Source organism: Castor canadensis, chromosome 7 (assembly GCF_047511655.1).
Source record: "Castor canadensis chromosome 7, mCasCan1.hap1v2, whole genome shotgun sequence".
Taxonomy (NCBI): Eukaryota; Metazoa; Chordata; class Mammalia; order Rodentia; family Castoridae; genus Castor; species Castor canadensis.
In genome coordinates, this window is record NC_133392.1 from 60,765,845 (window position 1) to 60,789,646 (window position 23,802).

General features: G+C 46.6%; 1 protein-coding gene across 1 annotated transcript in view; it reads right to left on the reverse strand.

Moving 5' to 3' along the window:
• Positions 1 to 20,923, reverse strand: part of Npffr1 (neuropeptide FF receptor 1) — a 29,762-nt gene extending 8,839 nt beyond the window's left edge. Inside the window, exons 1-2 of the mRNA XM_074079068.1 lie at positions 20,644 to 20,923; positions 4,516 to 4,830 (exon numbers count right to left, since the gene is read on the reverse strand). Of these exons, the coding sequence (XP_073935169.1) occupies positions 4,516 to 4,830; positions 20,644 to 20,650 (322 nt within the window). The 5' untranslated portion in view covers positions 20,651 to 20,923. The remainder of the gene's footprint in view (positions 1 to 4,515; positions 4,831 to 20,643) is intronic.
• Positions 20,924 to 23,802: the final 2,879 nt, after the last annotated feature.

A 23,802-nucleotide genomic window follows, 5' to 3' on the forward strand; every position in this document is an offset into this window, starting at 1 on the left:
CCAAAATAAAGGGGGAGGGGATGATAATAGAGTTGTTGTGATGATGACATGGCCTGGAACCTTCACAGGACTGAAGGATAGATTTAAAGCTCACAGAGAGCTGTTCATTGCTAAAGTGACATCACCGAGCACAGACACTGGAAGGACATTGGCTCTAATGAGTCCATGTAAGCTGGCTCTAGCTTGCCACATGGTAGAGGCCCCTCCCCCTGCTGTCTATCCCTGGGAAGCTGGAGGGTCAAATGTGGTAAGGGCATGCCATGGGCCACCAGGTGTCGGAATGGCAGCTCAGATGTACATGTGGCAACATGGAGAGAAGGCCTAGAGAAAAAGGCAAGAAATAGATTGAGATCAACAAGAAACCACTCATCCAAACTAGCAATGTATCCACAAGAATAACCAGGAAAATCTGGATGCAGAAGAAATACCTCCAGCAACACAAGATACGTAAGTGTGAGGTATTAGTTGTTTTTTGGTGGTACTGACGATTGAACTCAGGGCCTCAGTCTACCACTTGAGCCATGATCCAGTCCTTTTGTTTTTAGTATGTGCAGTGATCCTCCTACCTCTGCCTCCCAAGTAGCTGGGACCACAAGCATATACCACCATACCTGCTTTGTTTTTGAGATAGGACCTCACCAGCTTTTGCCCAGGCTCGCCTTGAACTGGGTCCTCTTATTTCTACCACTTGGGATTGCAGGTACGTACCACCACACCTGACTGTAGCATTATTTGGAATTACAAAATCAGAAACAACCTAAATGCTCATATCAAGAAGTGGTTGAAAAGCCAAGCACTGGTGGCTCACGCCTGCAATTCTAGTTACTCCAGAGGCAGAGATCAGCAGGATCACTGTTCAAAGCCAACCTGGGCAAATAGTTTGTGAGAATCTATCTCAAAAATACCCAGCACAAAACAGAGCTGACAAAGAGGCTCAAGTGGTAGAGCACCTGCCTAATAGACCTGAGGTCCTGAGTTCAAACCCCAGTACCACCCCTGAAAAAAGGAAGTGGTTGAATAAACTATGGTACATCCACAAAATGGAGTATTACATATCTGTGAAAAAGACTGAGGAAGACCTCTATGAACTGATGTGGAATGATTTCCAAGATCTATTGCTAAGTGTAAAAAGTAAAGAGCAAGGCCAGATGCAGTGGTACACACCTGTAGTTCCAGTTACTCAGGAGGCTAAGGCAGTAGAAGTGCCTAAGCCCAGGAATTTGAAGCAAGCCTTGGCAACATGGCAAGATCAGGTATCCTAAATAAAACAAATAACAGCAGCAACAACAAAAAAAGCCAAGCAAGTGTGAAGAGTATCTATAATGTGTTACCCTTTGTGTAAGAAAGAGGGACTTTATGAAAACATGAACGTATCTTCTCATGTGTACAAAGGAAATACAGGAAAGATGCATCAGAAAAAAAATGAGACCAGCTACCAATACAAGGAAGGGGTGAGGATGGGGCAGGAAGGGCGGAGGGGCAGGGTAGCTGAGATGGCGGGAGATGCTTTGCCAAATACATCTCTTTGTATGACTCTGGCTATTTAAACCCTGATGATGCTTCACTTACTCAAAAAATAATTAAAGGCTACCAGGGGCCGGGGATGTGTCTCAGTGGTACAGCACTTGCCTAGCATGTGCAAGGCCCTGGGTTTGATCCCAAGCACTACAAAAAATAAGTAAAAGAAAATAAAATCTATCAGGATGTTGGGCAACCCAAAGTAGAATACAAGCAATAACAGATAAACCTAATTGAATTATAAGTGAATAATTAACCACATTGAAGGGGGTGAGAAGAAAACTGCTAACCTAAGTAACTTTGGAAATCAGCATTTTGCTGTTTACTAAAGAACTGCACACAAATTCCATAACCTCAATAAGTGTGACATATTCCTGACAAAAATGCATAAACTGGGTCTAGTTATGGGGAAAAAGTGAAACCCAAATCACAGAAACTAATTTATGTGGATGACAAGATTGAGCAAGCTGGAAAATACACCGTGGATGAATGGGACTTGACTTCTTACTGAAGAAGAAGCTACAATAAGGAAGGGGGACATTCAGATGACTCTTGTGGTGCAGGAGTGAATCAGCAGTGTAAGTATGAATTATGGTTTTTTAAATTCAGATGGCTGGGTATAGAAATAAAAAAGACGTGTGCCAAATATGTGTTTGTGTACATCTGCCTCCTATCTCTGCCCCTTGAGAACACCTAGAAGCAATAACACTCCAGTAGCATGAGCACACCCAGAACCTAGATCTTGGTTTCTAAATGTTATTCTTCAATAAAAGGAAACAGGGCTCCCTAGAAAAACAGGCTGAGGCAGGGAAAATACAAGATGATTCAGAACATGTGTGGTGCCAGCAAGTAAGAAAATACTCAAAAAAATGATGCTGCCATGTTGGAAGGACATGGAGGCCAACTAGAAAGAGCTTCCAATAATTGAAGCTGATGCAGTCAAGCAACAAAATAAAGAATGGCAGTATTGGATTACAACCCAACGAGTCGGATTCCAATGAACACACGTAGAAGGACTGATGTAAGAAGATCGTTCGTGAGGAAGCATGACAGAAATAATTGTGGCAGGCAGGAATCATCCATGCAGGCTAGTCAGTAGGCAAAATGAGAAATAGGATATTTGTGTAATCCCAAAGAATCTCTCTAGAAGACACTTACTAACTGTAAGGGGAAACAGTTGCTGTACAGTTTGGGGACACCATTTAACTAAGTAATAGCGGCCATCTCCCTTCTTGGCACACTTTCTGTGGTATTCTTATTCCAAACCCATAAACTGAATCTAATTAGGGGAAAACATCAGGCAAACCCAAATTGCACAACGTGAGACAAAATTATCGATCTGTACTCGTGGGTAAAAAAATACAAGGGAAGTAGGAAGTTGAGTTCTAGAGAAGAGATAAGTGCCTTGTCAATTGTCACAGGCACTGTCAGGGAGGAAGGACACCTAGAAATGTGGAAGATAATTATTTTGGATGTGTTTGTAAGGGTGCTTCTAGAAGAGATTGAAGTGAGTCTGAGTGGAATAGGTTGGGAAGATCAACCAAGCAGAAAGTGAACGTGACGGTGTCCTCAGAGAAGAACCATGTCCTTGAAGAAAACAAGCAGCTACTTATTTCAGTGCAAGACTTCAAAATACAGCTAATGATTGTGAAAGCAGGCCAGCCCTTAAGGGCCTGCCTCTGTTTAATTGCCCGTAATTCATCCCTGCAATATATCTTTCCATCTGTTGAATTTTTTTTAAGTTCCTTTTCATTTGGTTTTTTTCCCCCACTCTTTTACATTGTTGGAATTATTATTATTTTATTATTTTTCACTATGCTATGTATTTCATCTTCATATCATTTCCAATACTGGAGGTATTGGAAAAACTAAAATTATCTAAAGACTTTTAGAGATTTCTGATTTGCCATATACATTTTTTTTTCAAATTTGATTCTGCAAAAGTGTATCATCACCACCAAAGGACCACCAAAAAAAAAATAGTTGTGTGAAAAGGATGGCAGACTTCACTACATCACTGCTGGCTTGTGTGTGTGCTTATGTGCATGTAGATGTGTGCAGGTCTGCATGCATACGTGAGTGCCTGCGTGTGCAGGTGCTGGAAGGAGAAGCATGCATGCTTTGTATCCCACATCCCTGAAGAGATCTAGGGCTCATCACTGTGTAAAGACTCCACCAGGACTGCCGAAGCAAGCTGACTCTGCCCTGGCTCTACTTCCGGCGTACCAGAACTTGCAGAAACGTGGACTGTGGCTGACCCAAGTCAGGGAAGTCATTCCAACTTGGGGATCTGGATCCTGAGGTTTTAGGAGCTGCTCTGCGCTCCCAGTCTGCAGGCTCTGACCTCTAGGGGTCTCCGCAGCTCTGGAAACCAGTCTCTCTCCCCCTGGAGTCCATGGAAAAAAGTCTGATCACAAGAGAGAGCTGCAGGAATTTAGAAGGCAGATGATCTAGCTCTGCTTAAATACCTTCTACCAAATCCCTGCTTAGGGGCCAGCTGGTCCCCACTTGGACACCCCCAGTAACCAGGATCTTATGCCTTGCAGAACAGGACTGTTTTCTGTGGGAGAACAACTCACAGGAGTGAAGTTCTTGGTCCTTATCTGCCTCCCTATCTTCCCACTGCTTCTAGTTCTGCCCATGGAGTTCCATGAGGCACTGAGACCAAAGGGCATATAATTGGATGTGGGGTGTGAGAACGTGGGTCTTGACACCTTTTTCCTGTGTAACTACAGTCTAGGCCCTTAACTGCTCTGAGCATGTCTCTCACCTGTCCAATGAGGATAATAAGACATGCTTCCTTGGACTGCTGTGGTAATTAAGATAAGGCATGCATGACACAAAGAAAATAGAATCATGGCACCTATTCTCTCTAATCTAATCCCTCAGAATTTGAGACAATGGCTTCTTGGCCAAGAGGTCAGCTTCTGTCTCAGGCTTTAGTGAAAGAGTGGAAACGGGGGTGGGGCGCTCCTGTCACTTCTCATCCACACTCACCAGTGATGAGGTTGTCCACAAGGGTGGTGGGCATGCAGAAGATGCCCACCAGCAGGTCGCTGACAGCCAGGTTGAGGATGAACATGTTGGTGACAGTGCGCATGTGCCGGTTCCTGAGCACAGTGAAGCAGACCAGTGTGTTGCCCACCATGCACAGCAGGAAGATGACCCCATAGGCCACAATGAACATGGCTGCCACGGGTGAGGAGTGCTGGTAGTAGGAAGAGAAGGTGAGGTTCACAGCCAGGGTGGCCTCAGCATTACTCCCATTCTGATTTAAGAGCCAGCTGCCATTGGGAGGCTGGGAGGGCTCTCCTAGGACCAAGAAGCATATGAGTCAGGACCTACGCTAGGAAGAGATGACGTCCTTTGGTGTCCTACACCCTGAGCCCACCCCAGGACCCTGAGCAACTGTATGCATTGATCCACAACTCACCACCACTCAAACCCTGGTCTCATGTCCAGCTTGCCCAAGATTCACCCCTCAAAATCGTGGTTATTCTCCATCAACACCTCCCAGTCTCATTCAGGCTCCATCCTGCTAGGCCTTGCTCTGGGCCTCAGAGGACTCTAATTTCTAAGGATTACATGACACGTGCTTCTGTGTCCTCTGGCTTCTGGCTGAGATCAACCAATGGGAGACTCTGAAGGAGACGGAAGGGTAGGAGAAGAGAGAGGCCAAGGTATTTGTCCCCTGACTCTACCTAGTCCAATTCTGCCAGCAGCTATTTTTCTACGGGCTCAGCGCAATCCTCCTGGGTGACTCCTTATGAATGTACCCTCCAATGTTCATGTGCTGGAATGTAAATCCCCCAAATTAGGATTAGATGAAGTCGTCATAAGGGTGGGGCCCCTGTGAAGGCATTAGCTGCCTTATAAGCAGAGGAAGAGAGCCCTGAGCTAGCACACTTGCTCTACCCCACTGTGTGATGCTCACACCATGTTATGATGCAGCAAGAAGGTCCTCACCAGATGCTGGAGCCAAGTTTTTGGACTTCCCAGTCTCCAGAACTGTGAGCTAAATAAACCTCTCTTCTTTATAAATAACTCAGTATTGGATATTTTGTTATAATAACAGAAAATGGATCAAGACAGTCCTCTTCCATGGCTCTCGCTCTTCCAGGCTGCAGTAACACTGTTCCTTGTCTTTGCACCAACAGGCTTGAAACCCTGTGCTTGCTAGTCCCTGTGGTGTGCAACAGAGGTTGGTCCTGTTCTGTGTGCTTCTGACTCAAGACAAGGCTTGAGTGTGTGTTTCCCAAGCTGTGTTTCGAAAGGAGTGGCTAAGTGTCCAACCACATCTCTTCTGGGAAGTCATTAGCTGTGGTGACTCACGATGTTGTCTCACAAACTCTCCTCCTGCCTTCCTCCGGGACTGAATGTGGCCCATTCCAGGGGATGGGAGTCTCTCTAGAGTCTTTTTCTGTTGCACCCAGAGCATAGCCAATGGCTGGGAGTCCCAGTGGAGGCTTGGGACCTGGGGGCTGGAGACACTCGGGGGAGGAGGGCCAATAAGCCAGCACAATCAGGGCTGCAGGGACCGACGGGGCTCAGAGGGTACTTCAGAGGCTGGGGGCGGAGGGCCTGCTGGTGGGAGTGGAGAAGCTGGAAGTTCTGGTGCATGGTGAGGGGAAATGACACTCTCCCGCTTAGGCCTTTTAAGGGCTTTCACTGCCTTCAAACTTCTTTATTATAATATAGGAAATATCAAACATATAGGAGAGACGATTGTACTGAACACACACAGGAGCATAAAGTTCCAGAAGAATAGTATAAAGAACTCCCATGTACATATCACCTACCTTCAACAGACCAGCTCAAAGCCAATCTTGTTTCATCCATACCCCAGCTCTTTTGGGGTCATTTTCTTTTCATTTATAAATATTTCAGTTTGTATCTCTAAAAAAATGAAGACTCTAATTCTTTTTTTAAAAGCCATGGTCATTATCAGACCTAAGAAAATTAAAAACTATAATATTAGCAAACATCCAACATCCTGCATTCAAAATTTCCCGATCTAAGCCTGGCATGGCTTAGTGTTGCAAATTAGTAATCTCAGCAATCCTTAGGCTGAGGTAGGATCAGGATCATGAGTTCAAGGCCAGCCTGGCTACGTAGCAAGACCCTGTCTCAAAAACAAAGAGAGAGAAACGGAGAGAGAGATTGAGAGAGAGAGAGAGAGAGTTTGCTATATAATAAGACCTCAGAGTTCTTCTGGTCTCTAGGAAGCAAAATTCTCTGATTGTTCCATAATTTTTTCTTCAGTGCTGGGGATTCAGCAGTAGCCCATTTTGCTCTGGTAGTTTTGAGATAGGGTCTCATGTTTATGCCTGGGTGGCCTGAACCTCTATCCTCCTTTTTATGCTTCTCCATATGGAATGACAGGCACACAGCACCATGCTCAAACAAGACTACAAGACTTCTATTACTATGTGACAGACCACCCCAACACTTAGTGGTATGGCACCATGGCCATACCATGGCATGTGAGTGCCTTATCTGCAAGTCTCTGTTGGGATCCTTCATGCAGTTGCAGTCGTCTGGTGGCTTGGTTGGGGATGGCAGGTCAAATTGACCTTCCTCCTGTGGCTGGTGGTTAGTGATGGTTTTTGTCTGGGGTGGTTCATTTCTTCACATGGCCTTTCGTCTTCCAGGAGGCTGGAATGGACTTCTTCAGAGCATGGTGCTCGCCAGGTTCCAAGAAAGCAAAGCAAGAAGCTAATAGGTTGGAATTTTCACATGATGTTCTATTGACCAAAGCAAGTCTCAAGGGAAGCCCAGATTTAAGCCTGTGGAGAACTTGTTTCCACCTCTTGATAAGAAATAGGAAGAATGGCAATGTTATTTTGCAAAAGGAGTGTGGCCTTGGAAGAGTGGCACATTAAGGTCCATTTTTATAAAATGTACCACCACCCCTGTATTGCATTTGGTGGGCTCCTCAGCCAATCTCTCTCTCTCTCTCTCTCTCTCTTCAGCCCTTTTTGCTTTTGTGATTTTTAAGATATGGCCTCACTTTATGCACGGGTCAGTCTGGACCACAATCCTCCTATTTGTGCTGCCCTGAGTAGCTGGGATGACAGGCACACACCACCACACTATTGATTGAGATGAGGTTTCTCAAATTTTTGGCCTGGGTTGGCCTTGAACCATGATCCTCCCAATCTCTGCCTCCCAAATTGTGGGATTACAGACGTGAGCCACTGCACCCACCTTCTGAGTCTCTTTTAGTTTACAGGTTCCTCCTCTGTCTCTTTTCCCCTCTGTAATTTATTTATCATAAAGACTGCATCATTTGTCTACAGAGTTTCCCACAGACTCAATTTTGCGGATTGCGCCCTTGTGATGTCATTTACTTGCTCTGCTCTGTGCCTTATATTTCCCATAATCAGCAGCTGGATGGAAAGGCTTGGTCAGATTGAGTCTGCTGGCCTCTAAGTCATGCTAAGCTTGATGGGTGGCCTCAGGTGGTGTCAGTTTGATCCTCCATCAGCAGCTTCCCTATCAACTTTTTACTGAATGTATTCAGCAATCACTAATGAGCACTGCATTTTACATACAATCTGCACTGTTTACCATGGCCTCCAACACACCGTGTGGGCTGACCCTTGCTGACATGTCCTGGCTTCATGCAGTGCCTTCTCCCCTTTGCCCATATGCTCTGGCCACTTGGACATCCTCTTGGCCCCTACACATTCTTGCTTTTCCAACCCCAGGGCCTTTGCTCTTCCCCTCCTTTGGCTTTCAACTTAAATGTTGTATTCCCAGAGAAGCCCAACCTGATTACTCTATTTAAGGTAGATACTCCACTATTATCTCTTGCAGTGTCCCACTGATGCTGAAGCTTCGTCTAGATCCCTAGACAGCAGGGATCTCTCCTGTCTTGGTGGCAGTGTCTCTGGCATCTTGTCAGTGCCTGGCCATAGTAAGTGGTTCAGTAAGCAATCAATAACAATGGAATGAATAAAGATTCATGGGAAGCAGAAAAGGAAGGAAGGGTGGATCCTGACACCAGGCTACAGGATTGTGCTCAAAAAAGGCAGTGCTATGTTCTCCAGGTCCCCCAAGAAAGAGCACCCAGGACAGCCATCAGCTATCATAAAGCCTGTTGGGAAACTCTCCCAGGCAGTGCAGCCTGCTGAACCTTAAAATCAACCCTGAGTCAGTTCCCATGACCGCGGGAAGTTGTGGGTAAAGGAAATTGCCGGAATCTTTCAGACTGCATTCTAGCCTGTCTGCTTCTCCTACTCACTTCTCTTGACCCTCAACTGAGCTCACTCACCAAAATCTGTCCCGGGGAAGTGTCTGGGAGAATCCTGCTCATCTCTAGTGTCCTAGTTGAACCTGGGCAGCTGTCCCTAGACCTAGCTCAGCTTCCTGCAATGCACACCATCCTCACTTTCTTTATTATTTTTTTTAATTTTTGAGACATGGTCTTGCCATGTAGTCCAGGCTGGCTTCAAACATATTAAATAGCCCAGGATGACCTTGAACTCTCCATCCTTCTGACTCCACCATCTCCCAAGTGCTGAGATTACAGACATGCACCATTAAACCTGGCACACACTGGGCCTTTCTCTAGGAGGAACAACTCCTTCATATTCTTGGCAGTTCCCCTGGAGTGGAGGCCTGCCCACCTCCATATCACTTGAGCCCCATGCCAGCAACCAGAGGCCTCATTGACACCCTGGACTCGATCTTTCTGGGATCTGCCAGGTGCCTTATGAGTGATCCTGTGAAATTTTCATCCGCTGAGCCCGATTAAGTCATTCCCTTACTGGAGTAGCTTCCTGGAGGTCTCAGGATGCAGTGACAGTTGTCTCCAGGTTCTCTGAGGACCTCAGAGACCATGCTCTGAGTCACTGAAAGCCAGAGCTGGAGGGGAGCTAATTACAGTGATTCCCAAGGTGTGATTCCCCAGCCAGCAACTGGAACCTGTTAGAAATTCTCAGACCTCAGCCCTGACCTAGGGATTTACTAGGGAAATTGGGCCATGTCATCATGGAGGTGGAGATGTCCTGCACTAGGCTATCTGTAGCTAGAGACCTTGGGATGCTGGCTGAAAGCCTCAGAAGCCAGGAACTTAACAGTGGAACTCTCGGCATAAAACCAAACACCTGAAATCTGGGGGACCAATTGTATTAGTCCTAGAATCCCAAAGCCTGGGAGTCTGTAGTGCTGATGTCCCGGATCAAGAGGAGAAGGGTATCCTAGTTCCTGAGAAGAGACAGAGGACATTTTTTTTCCTTCATTTTTGTTCTCTCAGGAATTCCAGCTGATTGGATGGTGTCTGTTCATACTGAGGGTGGATAGTCCTCAATTAGTCCACTCAAACTCACAAGCAGTCTCTTCTGGAAATGTCTTCTCACACCCCTCCAAATAGTGCTTTACCAGTCCTCTAGGTAGTCCTCAATCCAGCCGAATTGAAACGTCAATTAACAATTGCATAACTCTTCTCTCATCCAACCTCTGATGTGCCAACCCCTTCCCCACTCAAGGACCTCACTCATTATTCTTCTGAGGACATAAAGTAGACGGGAAGAGGCCATCTTCTCTACACCATCAATCTGCTTGCCCTGCGGCTCACTCCTCTTCTCTGCCTGAGGTACAGTGAATGCACAGGTCAAGTGCCAATCATTACTCCAATGGGCTGCTTCGCAAATCCTCTGGTCTGACAGAGAATCTGTCTCTGCTAATATCCTCAATCTCCCTCCTGCACTGACAATTTTTTCCTTCCACAAAAGCACAGAAACAAGTTGTAAAAAAATCTCTTACCTTTCTTTTTAGCCTCCCTTTAGTTTCTAGTGTTCTCGGAAAAAATAGCTGTTTTTCCTTTCATAACTCCCATTCTTACTTTAGTCCATTCTACACTTGCTTTGTTCCCATCACACTGTTCCGAAGGACATCAGCAAACTCATAAGCTGAATTCAAAGAGTCATTGTGGACTTCCTTAACCACTCAGTGTTGTTCAGGTTCGTCACTTGTCTTCCAATGAGCTTTCTTACTTCTCTGACTATTGTGCTTCCAACTCCGAAAGAACATAGCAACACACCTGATTTATTATGGTTCTGAGAAAACCTGAGTGCTTCAAGGCTCTTTACTCAGATCTCATCTCAGTCACTCTCTAGATACACTTGTCCATTCCTCATCCAATCCCCCCAGCATACCCCACAGACACCAAACTCTGACGATGCCCAAGTCACTTCTGTAAATGGTGTGGTATTTGCAGAATCCTCCCATTTACTTTAACTCATCTCTAGATTACTTATAAATCCCAATGCAATGTAAATACCATGTAAAGAGTTGTTATACTTTATTGTTTAGAACAAATATAAGAAAAAAGTCTGCATATATTCAAGACAGATGCAGTTTTTTCAATTTTTCATCTGTGATTAGATGAATCTATGAGTATGGAATCCATAGGTACAGTGGATCAACTGCACTCCAGATTTTCATCTGGATGCCTAACAGAACTAATGGGACTCAGGACATGATATCCCAAAATAGGCATATTGGCCCCCCCAGGTCCAGCGATCTGTATTGGATTTTAAAGTATTGGCTGGGGATTTAGCTCATTCGTGGAGCACTTGTCTAGCATGTGCAAGGCCCTGGGTTATACCCTAGAACCATGATCCTCCATCTTTTAAAGCATCCTCCAGCTGATTCTGGTGCATCCTCCAGTTTGAGAACCACAGATCTGAAACACTTGGATCAATGCTTTTGGTAGTAGACACACACACAGGAAGTCCCAGTCCTCCTTCCTGCTTCCTCACCTTTGTGGGTATTGCAGGTACTTGGAAGCTGCTTTTGGTGAAAGGCACTGACCCCTCACTGGAGCCTGCAAATGTCCAAGGGAGAACTAAAAGCAGGAGAGAAGCGTGACGTCCCTGCCTCCATTTTATGTCTTTGCTCTGAGTCATTCTCTCTGCAGTCACCTTTGAACTCAGGAAGTACAGGACTGATCAATAACATCTTGTGACAAGAGATGAAACTGCCCCTCCAGACAATACCTTTTTTATCATCATAAGCAGGCCTGGACCATCCTGAGATGAGGATCAACTGGACCTCACCTGGGACCAGGACTGTGAAATAATTATGGACACCTCTCACCCCTTGCCCCTTCCTCCTCTGTTTAAACCTGAAGCTCATGTCTGCAGGTTTCACGGTTGAAATGCTTACTCTGCCTCTCCCCAGCATGCCCGTGCTACTTCATGAGCTTCCTTTCTTTGACCTGCATCACCACTCTCTTTATTTGGTGTGTTGGGGCGAGTGGCCACACTTAACAAGTGGAACCCCTGGATTTGGGCCTCTGGCCTAGAACTCCCAGTTACATGGGGACTTGGTGTCTAATCTTTAAAACAGAAACACAAACAATTTTTGGCTATGACCTATGGTAGGTCATGTCATCTCTCTGGAAATCAGATTCCTCATTGCTAAAATAGAGATGAGTGAAGATTCAAGAATATAATGTGTGAGAAGAGCTTGGAGCATCCTGGTGTAAGAGTACTCAATTGGTTTACACAATGAATGTGAGTTGGTGGTACTGGGGCTTGAACTCAGGGCCTCAGGCTTGCTAGGCAGGTGCTTTATCACTTGAACCAAGCCTCCAGCCCAATACTGCATAATACTTAATTTAGTCCTCCCTACAAGCCTGAAAGATGTGAGAGAGAGAAAGCAACCCCAAATGAAGGAGTTTAGCCCAGAACCAGAGCGTGACCCTCGGTTCACAGCCCTTCTACAAAAAAACGGTATCGTTGCTGCCACCTGTTGGTTTGTCCTGGTAACACATGGAGCTCAGCCACCGCCAGACTAGAGACTTCTGTTCAAGTATTCAATGTCACCTCCTGAGAGATTGCAGGTGAACCCCAGCACTGCATCTGCTGAAGAACATGCTACAGGATTCCAAAGGCACAAAGCACAAAGTAGGACAAATGGTTAATAATCACACGAAATGTAAAGTTCAAGTTCATTGGTGATGTAAGAAATGCCATTTGAAAGGGGCGACCTTTTCATCAGTCAGATTGACAAAGATGAAGAGTGCTGAGGGAGGGCCAATCAGGGAGTGTCCCAACAAAGGCACATCCAGCCAACACCTTCACAAGGGACAGGCTCCCTGATCACTATCCCATTTCAGAGGTTTATCATAATGGATAGAAGGAGGTCTGGTGTAGTGGCAGGAGGAAAATACTGATCATGGGCTGTGATGTTTACAAAATAGTATATATATATATATACATATATATATATATATGCATTATAAATCCCTATTCTGGATTAAAAAGTGCATTTGGTGAACTATAGATGAATTAAAAAAAACCAAAAAAACCTGCATGTCCACAGGGGTGGTGTTTCCTCAAGTGATTTGTTTTGTTTTTTTGAGATAGGGTCCTGCTATGTAGCCCGGGCTGGCCTTGCACTCACAATCCTCCCGAGTACTGGAATTACAGGCCTGCACCACCAAACTTGGCTTTTCAAGTAATATTTATTTTCCACTTGACTTTTCAAATCAGAAGGTCATTTTCTTTTGTTTTTTTTGAACTCAGGGTGTTGTGCTTGGTAGGCAGGCACTCTACCACTTGAGCCATTCCACCAGCCCTCTAATCAGAAGGTAATCCTTATACATAAGATAAAGTACCGATTCCACCAGTGGTTCTCAACCCTGATTCATACCCAAACCACTTGAATTTTAACAATGCAGACTGCTGGCTCCCTGCAAATGGATCAGAGTCTTGGGGTAAGGCTCAGGCACTGTTTTCTTTTCAAAAGCTCCTCTGGGGATATCCATGTGTAGCCAGATTGGAAACTGCAGTCTCTGTTAAGGCCCAGGGCCTAGTGAGACTTAACATTTTGGGGTCACCAAACTCTTTGAGACTGATGAATTTTAATGCATTTTGTAGAGGCTTTCTCTCGATACACCATGGAATGGCCTCTGTCTAGAAGGAATTTATGGTCTTTGAAGGCATTGAAAATTCTCCCAAAGATAGCACCTAATGTCTGACACACAGTCTCAGGGGAGAAGTGAGCATCTGAGGATGTGGATCACCCTGCATCTCTTGCTCCTTCTTCTAGCATAGGGACTTTTTCCATGGGGAGTTAGTCCTCTTCCCTGATTGCATCTTTTTCTAATTTTAGTTACTGGGGCTTGAACTCAGGGTCTCACTCTTGCTAGGCAGGTGCTCTACCAATTGAATCACTCCACTAGCCCAACCCTGAATGCATCTTTTGAGGAATTGTCAGCCAGGAGTCTGCATCCACCCCGGCCAAAGGACAGCCAATCAAACCTCTTTTTCTTTGGGTTTAACTCTTACTCCTAGTTACCCAGCTTTCCCTTCCACTGAATGACTGCCCAACCCCTTCTAGTAGGCTCTTGTTGATCAAGTTAGCCACCACCAGTGTCTTGTAACTCACATCTTGGCTGATACAAGGGTATTAAGATGAATCATCCTGAACCTCCCAAGGATCTGTAGAGTCCAGGTTCAGAACCCCAGGGAGAGTGGAAGGGGTGGGGTTGGGCAAGAACAACACTGTAGACCCCTAAGCTTTCTGCTCTTTTAGATATTTGTACTGCTCTCCATTGCCTCTTTTTTTTTGGTGCTGGTACTGGGGTTTGAACTCAGGACTTCACACTGACTACTTAGGCTCTCTATCACTTCAGCCACTCTGCCAGCCCTTTTTCATGTTGGATATTTTCAAGATAGTGTCTCAGGAACTATTTGCCTCGACTGACCTTGAACCGAAATCCTCCTGATTGATGCCTCCTGAGCAGCTAGGATTACAGGCATGTTCCACCAGCACCTGGCCCCACTGCCTCTTAATTAGGCCATGTGACCTTCCACAGAGACAGTGCTGCTGCAGAGGAGCAAGAACACACCTAGGGATCAGAACATGGCCTTGAGTGTTGGCCCAATGGTTGTCATTCACTGGTTATTAGCAGCTGGGAGGCCAGCAACTTGGTTTGCAGGAAAGGCTTGGGAACTTGTGTAGTTTTTATAGAGAGGTGTAATTAGGGTAGCTCAGGGACTGATGCTGGGGGACTTTAATCCCCCATGCCACCCTTTGGTACCGGTATGTGTACTAGGAAGATCCATTTCATCCCTGTGTCCTCCTTAGCTCTCAAACATGGATATCCTGGGCTTCTTGCCCCTTTCCCACCTCATAGGCTTATTATCAAGCTCAGAGATTTCAGAATAAATTATAAAGGGCCACATAGACCTGCAGGCTTCTTCCCGGCTGCATTAGCTATCTGCCAGGCAGTGTGGGGAGCTCAGGGCCACAGCGATGTGCAGTTCACTTGGGTTTTTTCCCAAGGAAGCAATTTTGGGTAAGGAGAGTGATGGGTGGATGTACGGGAGGATCCATGAGGAAGGAGGAAGGTGGATACCTGTGGCCTCCTACTTCCTCTCCCACAGACTGAACCAAAGGCCCCCTTCTTTCAGGCCTTCAGTACAGCAAACCCAGCCTTCTTGGTAAGTAAAAACAAGTAGGTTTTCCAAGAGTCATTTGTGTTGACAAAGTCCAAAGATTTTGAGGGCCAAGCTCCTGGGCAGCTGACAGGAGCCCCAGATGAGCCTTCTCCCCAACCCCTTTTCCTTCTACAACTCTGAGGTGTTTTAACTTTTCCTCACTTCCTACAGGAACCTTCTGATTCTCTATTTTACCCATCAAAACCTGTATTCAGAAAAAATTCTGGTTCAAGTCATTTACCTCTCAGTGAAAGTTGAATTGCTTTATCATAAATTAAGCCTATATTCTTAGCCCACTTAAAGGAATTCCAGGTCTTAGAAAGAGGAAGTAGAAGAGGCTTAAGGGGGGAAGGGAGGAGAAAGGAAAGGGAACAAGAGGTTATTCTCTCTCTTGCTCTTGGTAAGGCCAAATATATGCCCTAGAGCTGTCTTTCTGGGCTCTGTAGTTGTCTGCTTCTTCAGAGACTATTTATTCAATCTACCTACACATTTCACTTCCTAATTCAGTTAGATAGAGAAGGTGTTTTCCTTTTCTTCCACTAAGATGGACATACCTTAGGGGCAGAAGCTATGCCCAATTCAGCTCAGAATGCAATCTGTCACATGACCTAGAACACATACATGATTAATGAATATTGGTAATTAGCATAGGTTCTGAAGGCTATGAATTTTCTTTCAAGTGTTGCTTTAGCTATATCACATAGGTGCTGTTATGTTTTGTTTTCATTACTGCTGAAATATATCTATACATCATCAAATTACCTCTGACAAGGAAAGGAGAATTATTTTAATTTCACAGAAAAAAATCAAAGCTCAAAGACAAATATATTTGCTCTCAGTGGTGCAGAAGTCATGGAGCCGCAGATTTTGCTTGACTCCAGGATTTAGGGTCTGTCACATAAGCTAGGAGACTTCCTCAACCCCTACTCTGACTCTGTGATCTCCCATTATCTTCACATCCTCTCTGGGTATATGAGGTCACCTACCTTGACCTCTAGTGTCCATTAGCAGCCACAAGGAATTATTGATTTGAAAGGGAACTTGCCTCCTTGATGTTCCCACCACAAAGCTGGCACCATGAATGCTGTAAGTAACATCTAAACCCTTGCTGGCCAGAGGCAGAAACAGAGTTACTCTGGGCTCATCTGAGAAGTTACGAGAGAGGACACCTAACTTGTTGGGTATCCATTTCTCCTCCACGTAATACTTCCCAACCTGGCATCGCAACCCAGTCTCAGCCTCCATGTCCTGAGTTACTTACTCTCTCTCTCCCCCTCCTTCCCTCCCTCTCTTTCTCCTTCCCTCTCTGTCTCTCTCTCTCTCTTTCCATCCATCCATCCATCCATCCATGGTAGGATCTTGTTTATGAAAGACTTTGATAAACTGTTCATTTGGATGAGGAAATGACTCACAACAGCTAGCAATGCTGTGTCCCTTTGATCATTTGCATTTCAAAAGGAGTCAAACTTTAAATCAGAAAGTCCAAAGCTCTTGATGATATTTCAGTTACTAATGAGAGAGCAGCAAACAGCTTTTGAGAAGAGACTGAACTTGATTCTTTTATGCTCGTATCTTATGTAGAACTTGAAGAAATTAGCCATGTTGTCAGACCAGCTGCTTACACAGGCCTCTTCTGGCTCTAAGAGCCTGCAGTATTTGCAATAGTTTGGGTCCCATGATGATTGAACAGAAACACTCACAACTCACTGCTAGAAGCAGGATAGACTGCTGTCCAACAGGCATGGCCCCAAGGAGGACTGAACTGCACCTATCTGTTTTCTGCTTTCCTGGCAACACCTGACCCCCCCCTCCCATTCCCTACTCCTAGCCACACAGGAAAGTGCAAAGGTCTTCAGGACACAGCATAGTTGGACTCCATGGAGGCTGCCCTGGAGTGTCCCCAGAAACTGGGCCACATGTGTAGGAAGAATCAGCAGAACTACTATAGTTAGGTCAGGGCATGCTGTACCTGCTGGGCTAGGCTTCTGGTTTATATCTGCTAACTGGCGATGATGCTCTCTCCTTGTGCAATGATGGGCAACTCCAGGGTGATGAAGTGCTTTGTGGAAAAGAACAGGGCACAGCATTTCCAAGCACAGCCCACCTGGACTTCCAAGACTACTGTCCTGGAGGAAGACCACCTGACTTGCTCCTCTCTCTTCCTCTCTCTAGTGGTGACCTCCTTCTCCTGCATGGGTCCCCTCCCTAAGGTATGCCCACCTCCAGCCAATGTGAGCATCCATCCTCGCAGCCTCTTGGCCTCTCTCAGTTAGAGCTCCCATGCTGGGTAGGCAGCTGTGGAGGCTGCCAGGGGCTCTTAGGAACCACTACCTTGCAGTCAGGCTGGGACTGGGGAGTGGAACTGGGTAAAAATCCCATAGTACACACCATGGTCAGGAGCCCATGGAGTAGATAAATGGGGGCTACTGCCCAGCTGACCCCAGCAACTCTGCAGGGGCTCAGCAAACTGCAGTGTCTGTTTCTAGGGGTTGGGAAAAGGCTTCTGGGCCCTCAGAGACCTGTCCAGACTGCATTTCTGATCCAGCCACCCAAGAATTCCCACCCTGCTAGTCAGTAGTAATTAGAACTGTTGCCTGAATAATGGGAACTAGTGAGGAGATAGGTTTTAGGCTGCTCCAAGTGATGGAAGAAGGTTTTTCCTGAAGCGGAGTTGAATTATCTTATTGCAACTTGCCCCCTCCAGTCCTGGGTCTGCTCCCTATAGCCACACAGAACAAGAATGAGCTTCTGTCCCCAATACCATTCCCCACTCCTTGCCTTTTTCTACTCGAACATCCCAGGATCTCCAGCAAGAGGGGCTACAGGTCCATCTCCTCATCAGCCTCCCCAGGAATTTCCCCCATTTTAAATGAATGCTGTTGAATTGTTTTGGACCTAAGTTCGGGACCTCACATTTACATCTCATCTTCTTGGTTTCAATCCAGCCTTCCAGTGTGTTGAGATAACCTTAAATCTCGAATCTGTCACCTTGTAGTGTTTGGGCTCCTAGCCACAGCATGCTTATTATTTTCCCTCTTAGAGACCCTGAGTCTGCTATCAAGGCTTTAATGAGCCCCCATTGTCAGTCCTCCAGCATCCTTGCCACAGCTCTCTATCAGTACTCAGGGGTCTCATGAGAGATCTTTGCAATATCCCGCTGAACCATTGTAATTCGTCTTTTCACCTCTCACAAACCCAGTCTGAAAAAGGAAATTTGGCAGGTTCAGCATGATTTGTTCTTAGTGAGCTCTTATGTGGACTCCTAATGAGTACTGTGTTATTTTCTTTCTCTTTGAAATTTTGTTTGCATGTTTTACAGTACTGGGGATCGAACTCAGAGCCTAAGGCATGCTCAGCAAGAGAACTGCCACTGAGTTACATCTCCAACCCTGAAAATGTTTTGTTATTCAATGTCATTTTATTAAAAGAATGATGAGCTTGTTATAAAACAGTTCTGAGCAAGAGAGAGAGAGAGAGAGAGAGAGAGAGACAGCGTATCCCTGAAGTCTCACACCCAGAGGTTACACTCAAGGCTGATGCATTTGTAATGCTGTGAGCCACATCTCCTTGGCCCAAAGATTTCAGCTGGGGTGGGTGTCCTGCACTGCTGGTACCCCATCCAGCAGTTGCTTTGCTTCCTTGAAGCCACAAACTGGAACAACCCAGAACTGCAGGAGCAGAGTTACTCTCAACAGCAGGCAGCAAGGAGAATTGCCAATGCAAAGTCTGTACTTTTCTCACAGGGTCTCTAGTAGGATGGAACTCCCCCACCCCCAAATGCCCACAGAAAAACTAGTTCATCGATACACCCATTTCCTGCCTTTTTCCTTTTTCTCATCTCATTCTCCTCATTTCCTACCTCTGCTTCCCTATATCAGCTCCCAAATGAACTCCCTAGACTCACATCCTTGTGTTAGGTGTACTTTAGAGGCAGGAGAACCCAAATGACAAGCTGGTGACTTCCTTTTTATATACCCATTTCATATCTACATCTCCAATAATAAACCCATGTAACTTTGCATGCATAAAGGGGATCATACTACATCTGTTCTTAAACTTGCTTTTTTTTTTTGAGACAAGATCTTGCTATGTAGCCCAGGCTGGCCTCAAACTCAGGATCTTCCTGCCTCTGCTTCCCAAGTGCTAGGACTACAGGTGTGCACCACTATGCCTGGAAAACCCACTTTTTTTATTACTCATGTTATGTGTTCATAATATAAACTCACATAACGATCTGTTCACAGTAGGCTTGAATCTGTTTCCATATCAACAAATAAAATCCTAAGCATAGTCTTTAAGGTATGCCATTGTAGGTGTGTCTCACCTTTTATTCAATTTACTCAATTTACAGGTATTTAGATGGCTTCCAATTTTGCTCTGTGAAGAACATACTCAGAAACACATCTTTGCAAGCATGCAAAGATGGTTCCCTTTGAAAGGATTCTGAGATAGGTGATTGCTTTATTGTGTCCCAAGTGTTCACTATATGTTTGATGATTTCCTCTGGAATTTTAATAGAGGTCAATAATATTAATCTTAGCAGTTTAAGGGCTTTGAAAAATATTATCTTTATTCTCCTTTCTTGAAAATCAGGACAATCTGCCCATCTTCAGTTTCTTGGTGCCTCCTTTCATTCTCTGTAATTTCCTCTTAGGTGACGGTTACATCTGCAAATGTCACTGGCTCCCCAGAATGTCATGTGTCTGGGTTTTGAGGGGTGAGCTCATGGTAGGTGACTTGGTGCCTTCTTTCCATCACAACCTCTGGGCTTTCAATTTCCTCCTTAAAATCTTAGCTCACAATTCATGGCCTGTGCCATGCTCCATCTGCTCCCCCCTTCTCGTCCTTCCTTAGACTTCGAAAGCTCTTTGCTCTGTCCTTTGCCAATATTCCCTGGCTTCTGTTCACTGGGGCTCTGGTACTTTGTTAACATTGTTCTTACAGATCCTGTCAATCTTCCAGCTTCCTCTGGCCTCCCATTCTTCCTTGCATCTCTTGTGTGTGTGTGCTTTTCAAACCCTAGCTCACTGGGAAGCTCTAAGTGCAGCCTCAAAAGATTTTCTATAACCCCCCGCCCTTTTCATTCTTGATGGCAGCATCTGCAGTTACTTATCAGAATTTCAGCTTCATTACCTCTTGCCGCAGCCTTCTCTTCCTGTACAACGCATCTTGTTGTATTTTATTCTTGCTGCCACCCCATGAAGCCAGTTGAACGTTAAGTTCCTCCATTCAACAGATGGGTAACCCATGGCACAGAAAGGTTTGGGAACCTTCTCAGAAACATGCAACAAGTCAGTGGACCAGCCCTGAGTCTTCCAGTTTCTTATCCTAAATACAGTTCCCTTTTTCTACATGATTGACAGAGGGGTCTGGTAAGATGCGAGCAGGAGTATTTGTCTTGAGCCAGTATTCCTTACGGTGCCAGAGGTTAGGGCCTTCCCTCCTCCTTTCCCCAGAGAGAAATCCTATCAGCATGGAGGCATCACCTCTGGAAGGTCTCCATCTCCCCTCAAGCCCCCTAAATTGGCCACAATTTCCCTAAAGCTAGAAGCCAATAACACACACACACACACACACACACACCCCGTGTCTACGCTGGTTCTGGACAGGCAGGGTGAGCAGCCCCTTGGCTACCCCATCCCCGACCCCCAGCCCCAGGGTCACTCACCATCCATGCTGCCCACGCCTGCCCGCCCCCGGAAGCCTCCGATGGAGCGAGACCGCCGGCACCTTAGGGTGGGCAGGGCAGAGGGGTGTCTCCAAGCCTCGGTTGCACAGCCCCGCGCCCCTGCCTCTGCGCTCGGCGGGTCGGGGTCGGGACGCGGCCAGGCAGAGGCGGGCAGGGGCGCTCGCAGGTTCCAACCCTGCGGGGTGAGGCTCTCTCCCCTGGGGGTCCGGGCTGAAGCTCCGCACCGCGCGGCTGTCCACCGGACTCTGCCACACGCCGCCCCACGCCTCCCGGGCGGACGGGAAGGAGGGGGCCAGTGCGGCGCTGTCGCCATAGCACCCGACACACCTGGGCCGGCCAAGCGAGGGCGCCCGGGTCCGCTTCCCTAAGTGGAACTCTCGGGCACGGGCATGGACTAAGCACCCCTGTAAAGTACCCGATACACTCACCGACCACGGCAGGCCTGGTAGCCACGCCTGCCTCAAAATCCCTCTCGTGGTGCCCCACATCCCAGCCTTTGTACCCACTCTCCACCTTTGTCCCCACCCCAAACTGACCCCCAGCCACCCACCCTGGTGTCCAGGACCCCTGACCTTCCTGAGAAGGAGATGAGAGGTGTCTGTGAATATACAGGCGGGCCAACGGAGGGAGGTTGGAGGAGCCCCATCAGCTCCGAGCTTTCCCAAGAGAGGCAAGATGTCTGGTGGATGGCCACTGGCTTTGGAATTAGCCAGCCTAGGCACGCAGGAGAGGTGAACCCCGGTGCAAATTTCTTACTGCCTGAGTTTCAGTTTCTGCATCTGTAAAAATGATTTCGAGGGGAGTAAACTGATGGTGTCAAAGTTTCTGCCCAGCACAAAGTAGATGCTGAATTGGGGACCATTAGCTGCCCTCCCACCATTGCCAGCCTCTGTCAAGCACTCAACAGACAGCACTGCAGATTTTTGTCATGTGAGTGAAGATCCCAGAGCTAGGCATAAGAAAGAAAGTAAATGAACCATTCTTTCCTTTATGTGGGGTCAGGGGTTTGTTCCCTTTTGGTGCTTCTTAAATCTCTAGAGACCAGCAGTTCTCAGTCCTGGCTTGCACATTAAAAGTACATGGGGAGCTTTCAAGCAAATTGCCAGTGCTGAGAGTGATGCAGGCCAATGGCATCTCCCTTGATCCAGTGGAGTCGGACCAGCCAGGTTGCACCCATCACTGGTGGACAGCATCTGGGTACTGGAATTTTTTCAAAACTCCCCAGGTGATTCTACCTGATGTGGGCCAGGTGTGAGCCAGGTAGAGAATCACAGTGATTCTCTACTGCCACAGTCCTTCTTAGATTTTCCCCTTCCCCTTTCCAAAGGTGGCCTTATGGAGTTCATGGTCAGCTGTGGGGGACATGAATGAAACAGAGAGTGAGTAAAAGATCACCTCATGTGTGGCCTACCCACCATACTATCGCCACTGATCTTCCTAAGTCCTGAATGTCATGGTGCCCCTTCCTTGCTTACATTCCCCTGTGGGCATTCCTTCCACGTACTGTACAAGCTACTCACAGCCCAGTCCCGTCCACTTCTCCACCTCAAATCCTACTGCTTCTCCATTACTGGACACATTCCCTACTGAGCATTATCACCGTTCCTCTTTGCCTGTGGGCTGTACCCTCTGTCTGACTACTTCTGTCCACCCTCTCTCTCACCTGCCCATCCACCTGTGCCCTGTCCCATCCTCAGTTCTCTGATTCCATGTCTCTAGAATAGCTATTAGGCTGGCAGTTCCCAAACTTTACTGTACTTTAGAATCACCAGGGAAGTTATAACACCCACTCTTCCCATGCTCGGGTCACATTCTGGGGTTGCAATCAGAATAATAGTGTGTGATAACTTTTGGTTGCTTCCAATGTGCAGCAGAGTTTGAGAACTGCTCTGTGACATTCCAGTAATATTTCTCTTCCTGTGTCCGTCTCCCCTCCAGTCTGTGATTTCCCTTTGCAGTAGTCCTTTCCATCTGCTTTAACATTCCTCAGGCCAGATGACTTAACACTAGAACTGTATTTCACACTGTTCTGGAAGCTGGTAAGTCCAAGATAGAGGTTCCAGTCTTCTTCCTGACTTCTTAGAACTCTCAAGACACTGCTTTCCCACTGTGTCCTCACGTGGCCTTTTCTGGGTGTGTGTGCATGCAAATGAGTTATCTGGTGTCTTTTATAAGGACACTAGTCCTAGGAGATCAGGTCCCTACCCTAAAGACCTCACTTAACATTAATCTCTCCTACCAGCCCTATCTCCAAATAGCCACATGGAGAGTTGGGGTTTCAACCTATCAACTTTGGAGGGACACAAGTATTCAGTCCATGGCACCTTGCAACAGCAGAGACCCTCTTCTCACTCACTGCAGTGAATGCCCTATCTTACCCCAGCAGTCTTCCTGGCCACAGGCCCTTGCTGGTGTTGATGGTCCCCGCGAGACCTGTGTTGGCCTCACACATGAACTCTCTCTAAGCAGAGTTGAAGATGTGTTCTGAGATGCCTCACAGAGTTGGCAGGTGCCCAGAAGGGCTGACATGAAGCCAAAGAGTGCCATTGAGACAGCTCCCTTGTGGTGCGAATGTCAAGCTTTTCCAGTGGGAGCCTCAGTGGATGGAAATGCACATGAGCCTTGGGGTAGCTGCCATTTTGAAAAGACTGAGAATCCCCACAGAAGGGGAAGGGAGTCTCAGGGTGGTGGGAATGTGGTCCCTGGGAATCAGGCCCCAGCACACTACTGGCATTTGAAGCATCTGTTGCAAGGGGGAAGCTATTCCTTTGAAGAATAAGGTTGGGTAGCTGCAGAAAGGCAGAGGCCTGGATAGGAGTAGGGTTCCCTTGCAGGGAGCCAGGAGATACCCCTCCCTCTCCTGAACCAGCCTCTGAGGAGCTTTTTTTCAAAATGTCTCAAAATGCTTATTAGTGAGCTCTCCCCAAGGAAGCAAGTCAGCATTGTTATTTGCATTTGTAAGTGACAAGGAGGGCACTTATAAATGTGGTGCTGGAATGGTTGATTCATTCCAGCACCACAGCTGGGCAGTAGTGAAGGAAGAGAGGCCAAGAATGCCAAGCTGGTTAGCTCCTGAATAGCAGGCTCCAGCAGGCTACAGAAAGGTCCTGGCACAGGGAGCCAGAAACTTCGGCATTC